The sequence below is a fragment of the Thamnophis sirtalis genome, unplaced genomic scaffold, assembly GCF_051295495.1.
Source record: "Thamnophis sirtalis isolate CommonGarterSnake01/CBP01778 unplaced genomic scaffold, rThaSir2_p1.2 scaffold_17, whole genome shotgun sequence".
In the NCBI taxonomy this organism is placed as follows: domain Eukaryota; kingdom Metazoa; phylum Chordata; class Lepidosauria; order Squamata; family Natricidae; genus Thamnophis; species Thamnophis sirtalis.
Genome location: NW_028261397.1, coordinates 1,920,462 through 1,939,047, shown reverse-complemented (window position 1 = coordinate 1,939,047; position 18,586 = coordinate 1,920,462). Strand labels below are relative to the sequence as shown.

Below are 18,586 nucleotides of genomic sequence, written 5' to 3'. Positions count from 1 at the left end.
GGGAAAGTTGGGAGGTGAAGGAGAAAGTCACACATGATCTTGAGGAGAGAAACATAAGTATTTGGTTGAATATAAGTCGTCCTTGACTTACAACAGTTCATTTAATGACTGCCCGAAGGTGACCTATCCCTTATTTTCCCCACTTAGGACCGTCTCAGCCTCCCCATGGTCAGCTGATTGAAATTAAAAGGCTTGGCAACTGGCATGTACCTATGACGGTTGCAGTGTCCCAGGGTCACGCGATCCCTTTTTGCTGCCATCTGACAGATTCACTTAACAACTAACATAACAACTGCAGCCATTCACTTAACAACTCTGGCAAGAAAGGTCGTGAAACGGGACCAAACTCGCTCAACTGATGTCTCCCTGTGCCCACAATCACCACCCGACGATATAGGCCTACAGGGGTGGATCCCACGGCCGAAAGGGCCGTGGGAGAAGGTTACGGAGGCGCTACACAAAGCGGCAGAAAGTTACACAGAGCAAGCTGATAAAAAGAGGAGACCACAAGGACCGTTCCAGCTAGGAAGTTCATTCCTCTACTTCCCCTTGGGCCTGTTTTTGGCCCTCTCTAGGCTCCGGGGGCTTTCCTGGAGTGTGGGGAGGGCGAAAATGGCCTCCCCCAGCCCTCTGGAAGGGGGAAAATCAGCTGGCTAGTGCACACATCTGTGCCGGACCTGAGGGCTGCCATGCTGGCAAATATGGCTCCACGTGCCACCTCTGGAACACATGCCATGGGTTCACCATTGCTGCCCTACAGCATTTCTGACCAATGGCAGTCCAGTCTCTTCTTGGAAGTCTCAAATGATGAAGCTCCCACAACTTCCGAAGGAAACTTCTCTTCCATGGGTTGATTGTTCTCACTGTCAGAAAGTTCCTCCTTATTTCCAGGTTGAATCTCTCATTGATCAGTTTCCATCCATTATTCCTTCTTCTGGCCTTCGGGTGCCTTGGAGAATAGCTGGACCCCCTTCCTCCTCTCTGGGGCAGCCCCTCAAATATTGGAAGATGCTCTCCTGTCTCCCCTGGTCCTTCTCTTCCCTCGACTAGCCAGGCCCAGTTCCTGCAACCGTTCATCGTACGTTTGAGCCTCCAGTCCCCTCTTCATCTCTGTTGCTCTTCTCTGCACTTTTTCCAGAGTCTCCACATCTTTTTTATACTGTGGGGACCAAAATTGGATGCAGGTCTCTAGGTGTGGCCTTACTAAGGGTTTATCGAGTGGTTGTACCTCCCTCAATCTTGATTGCATCCCTCTCTTAATGCAATTTAGGATTGCATTGGCTTTTTTAGCTGCCGCCACACACGGCTGGCTCATATTTAAGGGATCGTCCACTAAGACTCCCAGATCCCTTATTACAGATTATTACAGGTAGTCCTTGACGTATGACCACAGTCAGGCTCAAAATTTCCGTTGCTAAGCAAGACATTTGTCAAGCAAGTTCGGTCCTGCTTTACGACCTTTCTTGCCCCCATCGTTAAGTGAATTGCTGCAGTTATTACATTACTAAATTTTTTGTTAAGTGACTCCTGCTTTCTCGTAGACTTCGCTTCTCGGAAGGTCGCAAAAGGGGATAACGTGACACCTTCCCCCCTACCAGGACACTACCACCATCATACATGCCAGTCCCTCCCTCTCCCTCTCTCTCTCTCAGCCCAGCCAACCTCATGGAACGCCTTGAGAAATTGGTACACAGATGACGTACTCTCTGGAGACAAATACTGTGGGAGTAAGACCCCCCTAAAACCCCTCGGGGTGTGTGTTCTGTTAAGATACAGCCTGTTGTGCCTTAAAATGGCTTCTACTGTACAGCACAGTGGAGCTGCCATGGTAACGGCTTCACAGTTCTCCACAAGGGGGCTCCCTCTGGTACGAGGGAAAATCCAACATTATAAATTACGTTTGGTCCGGACATTTTCCTCCTATAAATTGTAATTGTAATTTAATTGTAATTGTAATTTAATAAATTTATATGCCGCCCAATCCCGTAGGACTCCGGGACTAAATAAATACCCTGCAGGTTATTGGCTAGTAAATAATATCATTGAACCCGTGGGAATCTTTCTTTTGCTTCCCTAACCTGCTGCCTTCTCTCCCTTCCTCTCCCCTTGCAGTGATCCATGTGAACGACACTTCCTGCACCCAGATGAGCCCCCCAGGGCTGACGGGGCATTTCCGGCCCAGATAGCTGGTGGGCTCCCACTCACCCACCCCCGCCCAGCAGAATGCCGTCCACCAGCCGAGCAGGCAGCCTGAAGGACCCGGAAATCGCCGAGTTGTTTTACAAAGAAGATCCGGAGAAGCTCTTCACCGACCTCCGGGAGATCGGCCATGGAAGCTTTGGAGCCGTTTATTTTGTAAGCAGTCTTTCTTTTTTGGGGGGGGGGGGAATTCCTGCAAGGGACATGGGAAAGGGGGGGCACCACCAGGTTGTCCTCGATTTATGACCACCCTAACCTTTTTTGCAACCTTATTTGGCACGGTTGTTAAGTGGATTGCTGTGGTTGTTAAATGAATCACACAGTCTTTAAATTTTTAACTGGTCTCTGGATCAATCATCTTGTCAGCGTTCCACGTATCATGTAGAATTAAATCAGAGTCCAAGGCAAAACGATCCTTAAAGTTCCAATTTAATAAATCAGACATCTTAGCACATCTGTGTAAATCCCAATTCTGGAGGTTACCTAGGATTCCCACCCAGTTGAAAGTTCATGATCTTGTCCCCACACCCACAATCCATCACATGGTCCAATCTTCTTCTTCCACGCTGGCATCTCGACCCGGCTGCTTCCGGTCAGGTGCAGAGGTGCAGAGACAAAAGATGACCTTGGGCTTCTAGAAAAGAATGACAACAACACATTCCACCATTCTACTCCTTTCTATTCCCCCCTCCCAACTACTACACTAATGAAACAGCATAATGAAATAAGAGAGAGTGTGGCAGGCCAAAGATCCTAAAAGGGATATAACTGCAGGCCTGACACATCTATCAATCATCAATATCTACTGTATCATCTATCATATCTATCTTATTTATCTATCTCTATTTAATCTATCTATTTATCTATCATCTATATCAATCTCTTTCCATCTATCCATCCATCCATCATCTATCTCTGTCTGTCTGTCTACCTGCCTACCTGCCATATCTATCATCTATCTATGACCTATTTCTATCTATCTATCTATCTATCTATCTATCTATCTATCTATCTATCTATCTATCTATCTATCTATCATCTATCTATCATCTATCTATCTCTATATCTATCTATCTATCTATCTATCTATCTATCTATCTATCTATCTATCTATCATCTATACCTACCTACCTACCATATCTATCTATCTATCTATCTATCTATCTATCTATCTATCTATCTATCTATCTATCTATCTATCTATCTATCTATCATCTATACCTACCTACCTACCATATCTATCTATCTATCATCTATCAACTATCTGTGTCTGTCTGTCTGTCTGTCTGTCTGTCTACCTACCTACCTATAATCTATACCTACCTACCTACCTACCTACCTGCCATATCTATCTATCTATCATCTATCTATCTATCTATCTATCTATCTATCTATCTATCTATCTATCTATCTATCTATCTATCTATCATCTCTCTCTCTCTCTCTCTATCATCTATCTATCTATCTATCTATCTGTCTCTCTCTCTCTCTCTCTCTCTCTATCATCTATCTATCTATCTCTCTCTCTCTCTCTCTCTCTCTCTATCATCTATCTATCATCTATCTATCTATCTATCTATCTATCTATCTATCTATCTATCATCTCTCTCTCTCTCTCTCTCTATCATCTATCTATCTATCTATCTATCTATCTCTCTCTCTCTCTATCATCTATCTCTCTCTCTCTCTCTCTCTCTCTCTCTCTCTCTCTCTCTCTATCATCTATCTATCATCTATCTATCTATCTATCATCTATCTATCTATCTATCATCTATCTATCTCTCTCTCTCTCTATCATTTATCTATCATCTATCTATCTAATCTATCTATCTATCTATCTATCTATCTATCTATCATCTCTCTCTCTCTCTCTCTCTCTCTCTCTCTCTATCTATCTATCTATCTATCTATCTCTCTCTCTCTCTCTCTATCATCTATCTATCATCTATCTATCATCTATCTATCTATCTATCTATCTATCTATCTATCTATCTATCTATCTATCTATCTATCTATCTATCAATCATCTACCTACCTACCTACCTACCTACCTATCTACCATCTCTCTGATAGGTAATCATCTAAACCAGGTGTCCAACCTTGACAGCTTCCTCTGTGGACTTCAACTCCCAGAATTCCCCAGCCAGCATTGTGGGAGTCTTCAAGTGATGTTAAATCTTTTGCCTTCCCCTTAGACCAGAGGTGGCCAACCTTGGCCTTTTTGAAGTCTTGTGGTTCATGCCGGCTGGGGCATTCTGGGAGGTTGAAGTCCACAGGCCTTAAAAGCTGCCAGGGTTGGACACCCTTGGCATATAGATGAAGGCAGCCAGCTCATGCCGCAGGGAGTTAACAGCGGGCATCAGAGAGGGGGGATTCCTTGTGACCCATTTCCCACGGATGCACCCCCAACCCAGCTTTCCTTGGCTGCTGATGAGCTTCGAGTGGCAAGCTGCTCCTTCAGGCTCTCGATACTTGGCCCCAGGGTCCTCCCCCCTCCTCTCCTCCAAGGGGGGGAAACACGGTTCTCCTCGAACAATAGCCAAACCTAACAAAAGGCACGTTATTGTTGTGCCTGGAAACCCACAGACTGGCTTCCATTGTCAAGCGCGGCGTTGGGGAAGGCAGCTGGAAGTCGTGCGATTTCCTGCCGGCGTCACGCAGCTGCCTCCCGTCGAGGCAGGATGAGGGTCTGCGGGAGGCAGCGCCAGCTCCTGGTGGCACCACCTGGATGGCGGACGGGGTGGCAGGTTAAGAGAATTAAGAGAGTTGGAATGGACCTTGGAGGTCTTCTAGCGCAGGATTTGGGTGTCTTCCTTTAGGACACACACACACACACACACACACACACACACACACACACACCCTTGAACTGCAACGTTTTGTAGAGCAGAAAAAAGAAAAATCTTTCTCGGGTTTCCCAAGGCAGAAGGCGCTAGCGGTAAAGATGGCGAAGAGAAGAGAATCTCTGTAGCTCAGGGTTGACTTGTGGGCTCCTTGACGCTCTCTGAGCTGGGTGGCTTTTTGCAGACATTTCACGACCCAACTAGGGAACATCATCAGGGCTAGAAGGGAGAGGAGTTTGCAAAGAGGAGGAGGAGTAGAAGAAAGGACTGTGGTGCTCTCTGAGATGGGTGGTTTCCTTGCAGACGTTTTACGACCCAACTAGGGAACATCATCAGGGCTAGAAGGAAGGGGGGGGGGATTGCAGGGAGGAGGAGGAGGATTGTGGGGTCCTTGGTGGTTTGGTGTTTTTCTTGCAGACGTTTCATGACCCAACTAGGGAACATCATCAGTGCTAGAGGGAGTGGGGTTTGCAGGGAGGAGAAAGAAGCAGGAGGAGGAGGAGGAGGACGAGGATGACTGTGGGGTCCATGTTGCTCTCCAAGCATGGCGGTTTTCTTGCATACATTTCATTACCCACCTAGGGAATCGTCATCAATGCTAGAAGGGAGAAGGTTTGCACAGAGGAGGAGGAGGAGAAGAAAGAGGAGGAGGAGGAGGAGAAGAAAGAGGAGGAGGAGAAAAAAGAGGAGGAGGAGGAGAGGGAGGGGGAGGAGGACTGTTGGGGTCCGTGGTGCTCTCTGAGCTTAGTGGTTTTCTTGCAGACATTTCATGACCCAACTAGGGAACATCATCAGTGCTAGAAGGGAGGGGGAGTTGCAGCGGGGAAAAAGACTGTGTGGTCCTTGGTGCTGACCAAGCTTGGTGGCTTCCTTGCAGACGTTTCTCGACCCAAGTAGGGGACATCATCAGTGCTAGAAGGGAGTGTGACGTTTGCAAAAGGGAGGAGGTGGGAAGAAGAAGGAAATGGACGATGGGCTCCTTGGTGCACTCTGAGTTTAGTTTTTCTCTTACAGACGTTTCATGACCCAACTAGGGGACATCATCAGTGCTAGAAGGGAGGGGGGGATTATGAAAAGGAAGAGGATTGTGGGATCCTTCGTGCGCTCCGAGCTTGGAGGTTTTCTTGCATGCCTCTCACCACCCAACCAGGGAATGCCATCAGCGCAGTGTAAGGACTGCATCGGGTAAGGTGGCTGGCAGCCCGCACAGCGCCTAAGAGAACCATGATATTAACTTAGTTTTAGAGTTCTTGAAACCATCCAACACACCGAAAGCTGGGAAGGAGGAAGCCCAGGAGTTTAAACTTGAGTTTAAGGCCTGGCTCTGTTTTCAGGAGGTGGCAATTGAGGGCGGGGGGTGCTTCTCCTGATCGCCAGGGAGTGGGGTGGAGGGCTAGGCATCTAACCATCTCCCTGGCGTGGCTCTTGCCCACTACTTAGGACTGCCCAGCCTCCGCCCTGCCCTTCCTGGGCCTCTGCAGCTCAAAGCAGGAATGATGAGGCAGATCGGATGAAAGGGCTGCATTGAGGGCTTGGAAAACAAGCAGCTCTCCCCCCCACCCCACCCCACCCCATGCGTGATCTTCCCCAGATATTACATCATGTTGGCGCTGCAAACCAGCCTAGCTGAGCTCTGCCAATGCTGCGGTTCCTGGTGCCCAGCCTGCATTAAGGATAACTTGCATTTTTTTTGCTCCTGGCCAAGCCAACCTCTTTCCATCCAGAGTTGCAAGCTCCTTTTGTAGGAATCTCAGCTCAGAGGTCGTTGCTTTTAACAGCATCATTTTATTCCCCCCCCCCCCCGCCACTCCCCACTTGGCCCTCTGGCAACAGATTGCGTAGCACAGATTAATTGCCACAATATTTGTTGCTCCTCTTAGACACTGAGAGAGACACGAAGGTCCGTAGCAACCCAGGGACCGGCTGTAAAAAGGAGGAGTAGCAAAACCTGGGGGGGGACGGACGTTAAAAGAGCAATCAGCCCAGCATCCCCACATAGCCACAAGTGAACTAAGTCCAGCCCCCTTTAAATTCTGCAGAGTCCCCAAACAGGTGCGGACCAGAAGATTCCTGCGCATGGGGCCTTTAGCAAAAACACCCAACTTAATTGAACCTTCACGTAAGGGGAAAGAGGAGGAAAATGAGAAAGGGAAAAAAGGATGAATGGACGGGTGGGTGGGTGGGTGGGTGGGTGGGTGGGTGGAAGGAAGGAAAGAAGGAAGGAAGGAAGGAAGGAAGGAAGGAAGGAAGGAAGGAAGGAAGGAAGGAAGGAAGGGGGAAAAGATGAGGAGGAAAATGAGGGGAAAAGAAGGATGGAAAGAAGGAAAAGGGAAAAGCTGAGGAAAATGAGAAAGGGAAAAAAGGATGAGTGGGTGGAAGGAAGGAAGGAAGGAAGGAAGGAAGGAAGGAAGGAAGGAAGGAAGGAAGGAAGGAAAGGGGAAAAGCTGAGGAAAATGAGAAAGGGAAAAAAGGATGAATGGGTGGGTGGGTGGAAGGAAGGAAGGAAGGAAGGAAAGGGGAAAAGATGAGGAAAATGAGGGGAAAGAAGGACGGAAAGAAGGAAAAGGGAAAAGATGAGGAAAACGAGAAAGGGAAAAAAGGATGAATGGATGGGTGGAAGGAAGGAAGGAAGGAAATGGGAAAAGATGAAGAAAGGGAGAAAGGGAAAAAAGGATGGGTGGGAGGAAGGAAGGAAGGAAAGGGGAAAAGATGAAGAAAGGGAGAAAGGGAAAAGAAGGAAGGAAGGAAAAGGGAAACAGAGGACACACCTTTCATAAGAGAGTAACAGAGTTGGAAGGGACCTTGGAGGTCTTCTAATCCAACCTCCTGCCTGAGCAGGAGACCCTCTTATCATTCTGGACAAACGGTTGTCCACTCTTTTCTTTAAAAATCTCCAGCGATGGAGCACCCACAACCTCTGGAGGCGAGCTGTTCCACTGGCTAATCCACCCATGCTCCTCCTGCATGCACACGACTCCGCGCACTCCCCTCGTTCCTGTGACCAAAAATGGGCTGCGGGGGGGGGGGGGAGGATGCGTCACTCCCCGCACTCCCCCACCCTCGCATATGTGTGCGTGACCACCCTGCCTCCCCGTGCATGTGCATGCAACTCCCCGCCCCACTGCACAAGCGCGCACGTCTCCCACATGCGTGGCAGAGACCCCCAAAATCAGGTGGGCGGTGAGAGACACCATGCATGCGTGGTGGAGCTGAGTTGGGCGTCGGCTCGTGCGCCATACATTCTCCATCAAAGGAGTAGAGCTTTTGGGGGGGAAAAAAAAACCAACTCAAGCTTTCTGTGTTTTTGGTCTTGCAGGCACGGGATGTGCGCACCAACGAAGTGGTGGCCATCAAGAAAATGTCTTACAGTGGGAAGCAGTCGAACGAGGTAAGCAAAGCCTTTGGTGCCCAGAAGGCTCCGAACTGTTGGCGGGTTCGAATCCTGCCTGCCCGGAGGAAGGAAACCAGCACGCCAGGAGAATTAAGGGGATGGGAAATGTGAGCAGCACAGGAGCCGACAAAGTATACAGAAGATGGCAAGGAGGGCATTGTGATACTGACAGTGAAGGGGCCCTTTAGCATGTCCAGGAGAATTCTGGGAAAGAATGAGATATGGCAGGAAAGGTTTTTGCCAGAGATAGGTAGGTAGGTAGGTAGGTAGGTAGGTAGGTAGGTGGGTGGGTAGGTGGGTGGGTGGGTGGGTTGGGTGGGTGGATGGATGGATGGATGGATGGATGGATGGATGGATGGATGGATGGATGGATGGATGGATGGATAGATAGATAGATAGATAGATAGATAGATAGATAGATAGATAGATAGATAGATAGATAGATAGATAGATAGATGATAGAGATAGATTGATTGATTGATAGATGATAGATAGATAGATAGATAGATGATAGAGATAGATAGATAGATAGATAGATAGATAGATAGATAGATAGATAGATAGATAGATAGATAGATAGATAGATAGATAGATAGATAGATGATATAGATTGTTAGATTGATGGATAGATGGATAGATGGATGGATAGATAGATAGATAGATAGATAGATAGATAGATAGATAGATAGATAGATAGATAGATAGATAGATAGATAGATGATGGATGGATAGATAGATGGTAGATATAGATGATAGAGATAGAGAGAGATAGGTGGATAGATAGATGATAGAGATAGATAGATAGATAGATAGATAGATAGATAGATAGATAGATAGATAGATAGATAGATAGATAGATAGATAGATAGATGGTAGATAGATAGATGGTAGATAGATAGATGATAGAGATAGAGAGAGATAGGTGGATAGATAGATGATAGAGATAGATAGATAGATAGATAGATAGATAGATAGATAGATAGATAGATAGATAGATGATAGAGATAGAGAGAGATAGGTGGATAGATAGATAGATGATAGAGATAGATAGATAGATAGATAGATAGATAGACAGACAGACAGACAGACAGACAGACAGACAGACAGACCGACCATATTTTTTGTAGTATAAGACGCACCTTTTTCCCCTCAAAAAAGAGGGTGAAAATCTGGGTGCATCTTATAGACTGAATACAGCATTTTTGGCCTCCCGAATTCCCCCCACCCCTTCACCAAAATGGCCATGCAGAGCCTTTAGGAGGCTTCCCGAGTGCTCCTGGGGGCTGGGGAGGGCACAAACGAGCGAAAAACGGACCATTTTTGGGAGGTCTGCAGAGTGCAAAAACTTTTTTTTTAATTTGCCTCTTCAAAACCTTGGTGCGTCTTATACCCCCAAAAATACCATAGATAGATAGAGATAGAGGTAGAAATACATAGATAAATGGAGATATAGATATAACAAAATTGAGAGATTATACTTTTGGCCAAACAAAAAGCAAGTTTCAATTTGGAAATAAGCAATCCTATAGCTATATGGCTGAAGAAGTGTCCTTCCTTTCTGCGCACTGATTTATTATTTTTATTTCTGGTGACAGCCCTGCCATTCTGGGCAGAGAATTAGAATGAATTTGTCCTGGGTGGCCCACATGTTCAGTTTCCTTCATTAGATGACTTTACTCTTTCTTCCTTTTTAAGTTTTACTGCCCTCTTACGAAGCGGCTCCTTTTTCTCCTCTCCAGAAATGGCAGGATATCATTAAGGAAGTGAAATTCCTCCAACGGATTAAGCATCCGAACAGCATAGAGTACAAAGGCTGCTACCTGCGGGACCATACAGCATGGGTGAGCCGATATTTGTTTTATTCATTTGATTATTTTAGTAGTAGCCTGTCTCTTTATTATTTTTATAAACAACTCAAGGCAGCAAACGTATCTGTTGCTCCTTTCTCCTCCACACAACAACGACCCTGGGAGGTTGGGTTGGGCTGAGAGAGAGGAACTGGCCAGCTGATTTTTACACCTAAGACGGGACTAGAACTCACCGTCTCCTGGTGATTGGCCCAAAGTCATCCAATTGGCTTTCATGCCTAAGGCAGGACTAGAACTCACCGTCTCCTGGTGATTGGCCCAAAGTCACCCAGCTGGCTTTCATGCCTAAGGCAGGACTAGAACTCACCGTCTCCTGGTGATTGGCCCAAAGTCATCCAATTGACTTTCATGCCTAAGGCAGGACTAGAACTCACCGTCTCCTGGTGATTGGCCCAAAGTCATCCAATTGACTTTCATGCCTAAGGCAGGACTAGAACTCACCGTCTCCTGGTGATTGGCCCAAAGTCATCCAGTTGACTTTCATGCCTAAGGCAGGACTAGAACTCACCGTCTCCTGGTGATTGGCCCAAAGTCATCCAATTGACTTTCATGCCTAAGGCAGGACTAGAACTCACCGTCTCCTGGTGATTGGCCCAAGGTCATCCAATTGGCTTTCATGCCTAAGGCAGGACTAGAACTCACCGTCTCCTGGTGATTGGCCCAAAGTCATCCAATTGGCTTTCATGCCTAAGGCAGGACTAGAACTCACCGTCTCCTGGTGATTGGCCCAAAGTCATCCAATTGGCTTTCATGCCTAAGGCAGGACTAGAACTCACCGTCTCCTGGTAATTGATCCAAAGTCATCGAATTGGCTTTCATGCCTAAGGCAGGACTAGAACTCACCGTCTCCTGGTGATTGGCCCAAAGTCATCCAATTGGCTTTCATGCCTAAGGCAGGACTAGAACTCACCATCTCCTGGTGATTGGCCCAAAGTCACCCAGCTGGAGTTCTAGTCCCACGTGAGGCCTGAAAGCCAGCTGGGTAATTTTGGATCAACCATTCTCCTTCCAGCCCAACCCGGTAGTATTAGGCAGTATTAGGCATGTTGACCTCCTTGAATTATATATTTTAAAAAGTTGTAAATGAAACTTAAAACGAATAGAAATAAATTTGAGAAACTGCATTTGTATCTAGAACAAACTGGTGAAGACAGGAGACTTAAATCAAAATCTTTCTTTCTTCGCCACCTGAACTGCCCTCTTAAAAATTCCTCTTCCTTTCTCTCTGCTGCAGCTTGTTATGGAATATTGTTTAGGATCAGCTTCAGATTTACTAGAAGGTAAGTCCTTTTCATATTTTTTTAATGAACCCTAATTAATTACACGCAAAAAATTGGACTTGGGCAATGTATTGGAGACAGTTTCTCAAACTTTAATAGTAGTTAGAAGTGTCGTGTTGTCATGTTAATCCGTCCCCACCCGAATGATGAATGTTGTGTACTATTTTTACTTATGTATTGTTTTATGTCTTATTGTCTTGTACTCCCCTCCCTATATATTGTAAGCCGCCCTGAGTCCCCTCAGGGAAAAGGGCGGCCTATAAATAATAAAACCATAAAACCATAAAACCATGTTTACTTAACAGTGGCTTGTTGAATACACTGAATTTCTATTTCTATAATAGCAATAGCCCTTAGGACTTATATAGTGCTTCACAATGCTTCACAGCCCTCTCTAAGCGGTTTACAGAGCCAGCCTCTTTCCCCCCAACAATCTGGGTCCTCATTTTACCCACCTCGGAAGGATGGAAGGATGAGTCAGCCTTGAGCCAGTCAGGATCGAACTTCCAGGCTGTGGGCAGAGTTTAGCCTGCAATACTGCCTTCTAACAACTGCAACATTCTTTCCTTCTTCCTTTCCTCCCTCCCTTCCTTCCTTCTTGTCTTCCATCCTTCCTTCTCATCCTTCCTTCCTTTCCTCCCCCCCTCCTTCCTTCTTTCCTTCTTGTCTTCCTTCCTCACTTCCTTCCTCCTTCCCTCACTTCCTTCCCAAGCAATAGCCCTTAGACGTATATACCGCTTCACAGTGCTTTCCAGCCCTCTCTCAGCGGTTTACAGAGTCAGCCTATTTACCCCCAACAATCTGGGTCCTCATTTGACCCACCTCGGAAGGACGAAAGGCTGAGTCAACTTTGAGCCAGTCAGGATTGAACTCCTGGAGTGGGCAGTGATTCAGCCCTGCAGTACTGTATTCTAACCACAGCACCACCATAGCTCTGCGCTATATAAACCATGGTCTGTAACTACTGTGCCACATAAACCATGGTCTACTGTGCCACATAAACCATGGTCTATAACTACTGTGCCACATAAACCATGGTCTGTAACTACTGTGCCACATAAACCATGGTCTGTAACTACTGTGCCACATAACCATGGTCTGTAAGCCACAGTGACTTAAGACGTCACAATACATCAAGCAACAAGACATTAAAAAAAATATAGAAAACTGACGGCAGGAAATATATTATATATTATAATGATTGTTGAATTCAGCTGGGTTTTTTTTTATTTTACTTTTTTGCCCTACTGCCAGAAAGATTTCTAATCGTTTTTTTTCCCTTAACTATTACTGAAATAATCTTTTTCCTTTATTTGATATTCCTCTTGCAGTTTTCAGCAAAAAGGGCATATATCCACTCATGGACTTCATAAGAGATGGAAGGTTAGCAATAGCAATAGTTAGACTTATATAACCGCTTCATAGGGCTTTCAGCCCTCTCTAAGCGGTTTACAGAGTCAGCATATTGCCCCCAACAACAATCCGGGTCCTCATTTCACCCACCTCGGAAGGATGGAAGGCTGAGTCAACCTTGAGCCTGGTGGGATTTGAACAGCCGAACTGCTGAACTGCAGTCAGCTGAAGTAGCCTGCAGTGCTGCATTTAACCACTGCGCCACCTCGGCTCTTTAGGTTACCTAAACTATCATTGGTAGTTTGAATTTTAGGCTGTGTGTAGCTGAAGAGGAAATCTTGAAATGAGAGTTCCCCATCTTGGGAACTTTTAAGATGGGTGGAGAGCCAAGGTGGCGCAGTGGTTAAATGCAGCACTGCAGGCTACTGCTAGATCAGCAGTTCAGCGGTTCAAATCTCACCGGCTCAGGGTTGACTCAGCCTTCCATCCTTCCGAGGTGGGTAAAATGAGGACCCAGATTGTTGTTGGGGGCAATATGCTGACTCTCTGTGAACCGCTTAGAGAGGGCTGAAAGCCCTATGAAGTGGTATATAAGTCTACTGCTATTGCTATTGCTAACTTCCAGAATTCCCCAGCCAGCTCTGCTGGCTGGGGAATTCTGGAAGTTGAACTCCACCCATCTTAAAAGTTCCCAAGATTGGACGCCCCGCTTAATGCCATTACTGCCCTGCTAACAATGCCTCTCTCTCTTTCCTCCAGTTCATAAAAAGCCTTTGCAAGAAGTGGAAATTGCTGCAATCACTCACGGTGCTCTTCAAGGATTGGCCTACTTGCATTCCCACAATCTGATCCATCGGTGAGTCCTTCCCTCTGGGCCTCTCCTTGCCTTGATTCCTGCTCCAAGTCACAAAATGAAATTCAGTGGTGAAAAGAGTCAGGTTCTACATTTGGGCAAGAAAAACGAAATGCACAGGTACAGTATAGGTGGTACCTGGTTCAATAGTAGTAACTGCGAGATGGACCTTGCAGTCCGAGTGGACAACTACTTAAATAGGAGCCAGCCGTGTGCAGCAGCTGCCAAAAAAGCCAACACAGTTCTAGGCTACATCAACAGAGGGACAGAATGAAGATCATGTCAAGGGTTAATACCACTTTATAAGGCCTTGGTAAGGCCACACCTGGAATTTTTCCATCTAGTTTTGTCGCCACAATTGAAAAAAGGATGCGGACACTCTAGAAAGAGTGCAGAGAAGAGCAAGAAAGAGGATTAGGGGACTGGAAACTAAAACATATGAAGAACGGTTGCAGGAACTGGGCATGTCTAGTTTAATGAAAAGAAGGACTAGGGGAGACATGATAGCAATCTTCCAACATCTCAGGGGTTGCCACAAAGAAGAGGGAGTCAAGTTATTCTCCAAGACACCTGAGGGCAGAACAAGAAGCAATGGGTGGAAACTAATCAAGGAGAGAAGCAACTTAGAACTGAGGAGAAATTGCCTGATAGTTATGTTAAGTAAGCTCCCCGAGCGAGTACGTTCAGCGAAGCGTTGTGAGAGTTGTGTTGGAGAACACACAAACCAGCATACAGAGACACTGCAGTTTAAATAGGCTTCTACTGTCGTTGAAATAGAGATATCAGAGTCCATTAAACAGTCCAAGTCATACACGGATAAGACAGTCAGTCATCAATGTCTTTCAGTTAAGGGATAATCCAAATAACATAGTGCAGTATCATATAAACAGGCCGGTATACAAAGTTTGCTAACAGTTGCAAAACTTACAATAGCTCACAGCACTTCCTAACAGCCAGCTTCCAAAACACTCAGATCAGGTCAGCCCAGCATCTAACAAAACAGAGAGAACTAACAGTCATTCTGGCTCCCTCTTATGGCCGATTGAGGAAAACAACAACCAATTACATTTTACAGTATGATTTAAAGAAACAGGTACAACATTGCTACATGATTTATATATTGCCAACCCAACCCATTAGAATTATTAGTTATTACTAGAACAATTAACCAGTGGAACAAGTTGCCTCCAGAAGTTGTGGATGCCCCAACACTGGAAGTCTTTAAGAAGAGACTGGACAACCATTTGTCTGAAATGGTGTAGGGTTTCCTGCCTAGGCAGGGGTTGGACTAAATGACCTCTGAGGTCCCTTCAGTTGTTCTATATTCTATTTGTGAACCTTCTGAATCAGCTGTTTTCTGCTTCTCCTTCCCGAGTTTTGGGTTTCAAAGGACAAATCTAGCAATGCTGAAGTGGCATGGTAGGGCCAGCAGAGAGGGAAAGGAGATATAAATAAATTCCCTTTTATGGAGACAGAATGGAGCGTCATCATCATTTATTGGGATCTTTAAAAAAATGTTGTATTTTTTAAAGAAATAACTTATGAAGCAAACTTTAATTTTTAGAAAATTACCCACCTGCGTGGGTGTTAATTATTAGTATTCAACGTGAGCCCAAAATTCCTGTTGCTAAGCAAGACCGTTGTTAATTGAGCTTGGCCCCATTTTACAAATGCTTCGCTCCACGGTGGTTAAGTGAACCACTGCGGTCGTTAAGTTAGTAATGTGGTTGTTAAATGAGTCCAGTTTCCCCAATGATTTTGCTTGTCAGAAGGTTGCAAAAGGAGATTGCATGACATTCCCCCCCCCCCGGGGGACAGAGCAACGGTCATAAATACGAGTCAGTTGCCAAGCACCTGCATTTTGATCAGGTGGCCACGGGGGTCGCTGCAACAGTCGTATGAAAAACAGTCATAACACACTTTTTCTCTCTCTTTTTTGTAGACAAATTTTTATTGTTTTTTCCCTCTGTAACATCTTACAATAATACAATACAATGCAATGCAATGCAATACAATAGCAGAGTTGGAAGGGACCTTGGAGGTCTTCTAGTCCAACCCCCTGCCTAGGCAGGAAACCCTATACCGTTCCAGACAAATGGCTATCCAGCATCTTCTTAAAGACTTTCAGTGTTTGGGCATTCGCACCTTTTGGAGGCAACTTCTGTTCCACTGATTCATTGTTCTCACTGTCAGGAAATTTCTCCTCAGTTCTAAGTTGCTTCTCTCCTTGATTAGTTTCCACCCATTGCTTCTTGTTCTGCCCTTAGGTGCTTTGGAGAATAGCTTGACTGCCTCTTCTTTGGGGCAACCCCTGAGATATTGGAAGACTGCTATCATGTCTCCCCTGGTCCTTCTTTTCATTAAACTAGACATCCCCAGTTCCTGCAACCGTTCCTCATATGTTTTAGCCTCCAGTCCCCTAATCCTCTTTCTTGCTCTTCTCTGCACTCTTTCCAGAGCCTCCACATCTTTTCTACATCGTGGTGACCAAAACTGAATGCAAATATTCCAAGTGTGGCCTTCCCAAGGCCTTGTAAAGTGGTATTAACCCTTCACCTGATCTTGATTCTCTCCCTCTGTTGATGCAGCCTAGAACAGTGTTGGTTTTTTGGGCAGCTGCTGCCCACAGCTGGCTCATATTTAAATGGTTCTCCACTAGGACTCCAAGATCCCCGATTCACAGTTATTACTGTTGAGCAAGGTACCACTTATACTGAACCTGTGCATTTGTTTTTCTTGCCTAAATGTAGTACCTTACTAATCATCACATTAACATTGTTGTATCACCATACCTGTATATATCAATCTTATATCGCTTCTATATTTATATACATTCACCTACAATTCTATACATTTCTTTATTGTTTCTCGGCTGAATTAACTTTATTCCTCTTATGCAACCATTCATACCAATTATCCCAAATTTCATAGTATTCAGACTCTTTTTTGTCCTTTAATCTTAATGTTAACTTGCCCATTTCTGCGCAACCTGGAATTTTCTGAATCACTAATTCATCTGGGGGAATATCACTTTGTTTCCAACACTGGGCAAACATTATTCTATCTGTAGTCAACAGGTGTATCAGTATGTATTTAATTTTCTTTCTATATTTCCCCATGGTTGTTCCCAGCAGAAAGAGTTCTGGTTTATATTCTATTTGTCCCTCTGTAATTTGTTGCATCTATTTCCAAATTTTAATCCAATACTTTTGAGTTTCCGGGCAGCTCCACCACATATGATAGAAGGTCCCTTGCGTTTTTCTGCACTTCCAGCAGGTCGGATTTTTTCCAGTGATGTTGTAACTTCAAGCTGTTGCTCAGTGAATGGTTGTAAGTCAAGGACTACTCATATTGTCTTTTCCCCCCCTTTGTGGATCAACCTGTGGCTTGCCTTCCTTCCATTCCCAGGGACATCAAGGCAGGGAACATTCTTTTGACGGAACCCGGGCAGGTGAAGCTGGCGGATTTTGGATCGGCTTCCATCGCGTCCCCTGCCAATTCATTTGTTGGGACTCCCTACTGGTAAGCGGGGTGGTGGTGGGGGGTGTTCCCTAAGTTAAAAGTGCTTAAAAGAGAAGGAGAGAGGCTAGAAAGGGGGGGAGGAAGAGTAGGAATACGGGAGAGGTAAGGGAAGAAGGAATTGGAAGGAGAGGAGGGAAAAAGGAAAGGAGAGGAGGGTGGAAGGGAGAGGAAGAGAAGGAGAGAGGGTGGGAAGGGGGAGAGGAAATGTAGGGGAGAGGTAAGGGAAGAAGGAAGGGGAAGGAGAAGTTGGAAGGGAGAGAAAGAGAAGGAGAGAGGCTAGAAAGGGGGGGAGGAAGAGTAGGAGTAAGGGCGAGGTAAGGGAAGAAGGAATTGGAAGGAGAGGAGGGAAAAAGGAAAGGAGAGGAGGGTGGAAGGGCGAGGAAGAGAAGGAGAGAGGGTGAGAAGGGGGAGAGGAAACATAGGGGAGAGTTAAGGGAAGAAGGAAGGGGAAGGAGAAGTTGGAAGGGAGAGAAAGAGAAGGAGAGAGGGTAGGAAGGGGGAGAGGAAGAGTAGGAGTAGCGGAGAGGTAAGGGAAGAAGGAAGGGAAAGGAGAGGAGGAAGGAAGAAAGTAGAGAAAGGAGGGTGGGAGAAAAGAAATGGAAAATAAGGTGGTGTTGCAAAAGAAGGAAGGGATGGTAAATAAAGCAACCCAAACTGTGTATCATAACCTATTAAATGGAATAAGAAATGTATAAGAATGACAAATGTAAAGAAGAAGAAGAATTATGGTAATGTATACTTACAATGGTATGTAAGAGAAAAAAAAAAAATTTGGAACAAAAAAATAAGGCCAAGCCTTATTTCGGAGGGGGGCGGGTATCAAAAGAAAATTAGACCCTGTTTTATTTTCAGGGGAATACAGTAATTAAATTAATTAAAACGATTCACTTACTAAATTTATATGCCATCCGTCTCCCTTTCAAATCTCTTTGGGCAGGTTACGGTGTCATAAAATAAAATACATAAGAATTTGTGCATCAGGAAACATGAAAAGGTTTTAAACGTCGTCACGAACTATCCATTACTTTGGATTGCTCTTCTCCTTTTAACTTTGTTTTTTTAAAAATAATGAACGTTTATCGTTTCATTGCTTTTAACGTTGCAGGCGGGCCAAGGCCTGCTTTGAAGGGAGATGAGCAGCAAACAAATTTAATAGCAACAACGAGACAAAAAGGGACCGGTTCACAAACAGAATGGAGATGGGATCTTCTGATCTACTACTAACCACCCCCCAAAATGGGACGCCCCTTTTGGAGCGCAAAGCCAGTTAGCAGATC

The 18,586-nt window shown here is 45.4% G+C and overlaps 1 protein-coding gene across 1 annotated transcript in view; it reads left to right on the top strand.

Moving 5' to 3' along the window:
* The first annotated feature begins 2,117 nt into the window (after positions 1 to 2,117).
* TAOK1 (TAO kinase 1) overlaps positions 2,118 to 18,586 on the top strand; it is a 57,233-nt gene continuing 40,764 nt past the window's right edge. The window contains exons 1-6 of the mRNA XM_087702910.1: positions 2,118 to 2,355; positions 8,359 to 8,430; positions 10,173 to 10,274; positions 11,536 to 11,581; positions 13,694 to 13,790; positions 17,196 to 17,309. Of these exons, the coding sequence (XP_087559036.1) occupies positions 2,224 to 2,355; positions 8,359 to 8,430; positions 10,173 to 10,274; positions 11,536 to 11,581; positions 13,694 to 13,790; positions 17,196 to 17,309 (563 nt within the window). The 5' untranslated portion in view covers positions 2,118 to 2,223. The remainder of the gene's footprint in view (positions 2,356 to 8,358; positions 8,431 to 10,172; positions 10,275 to 11,535; positions 11,582 to 13,693; positions 13,791 to 17,195; positions 17,310 to 18,586) is intronic.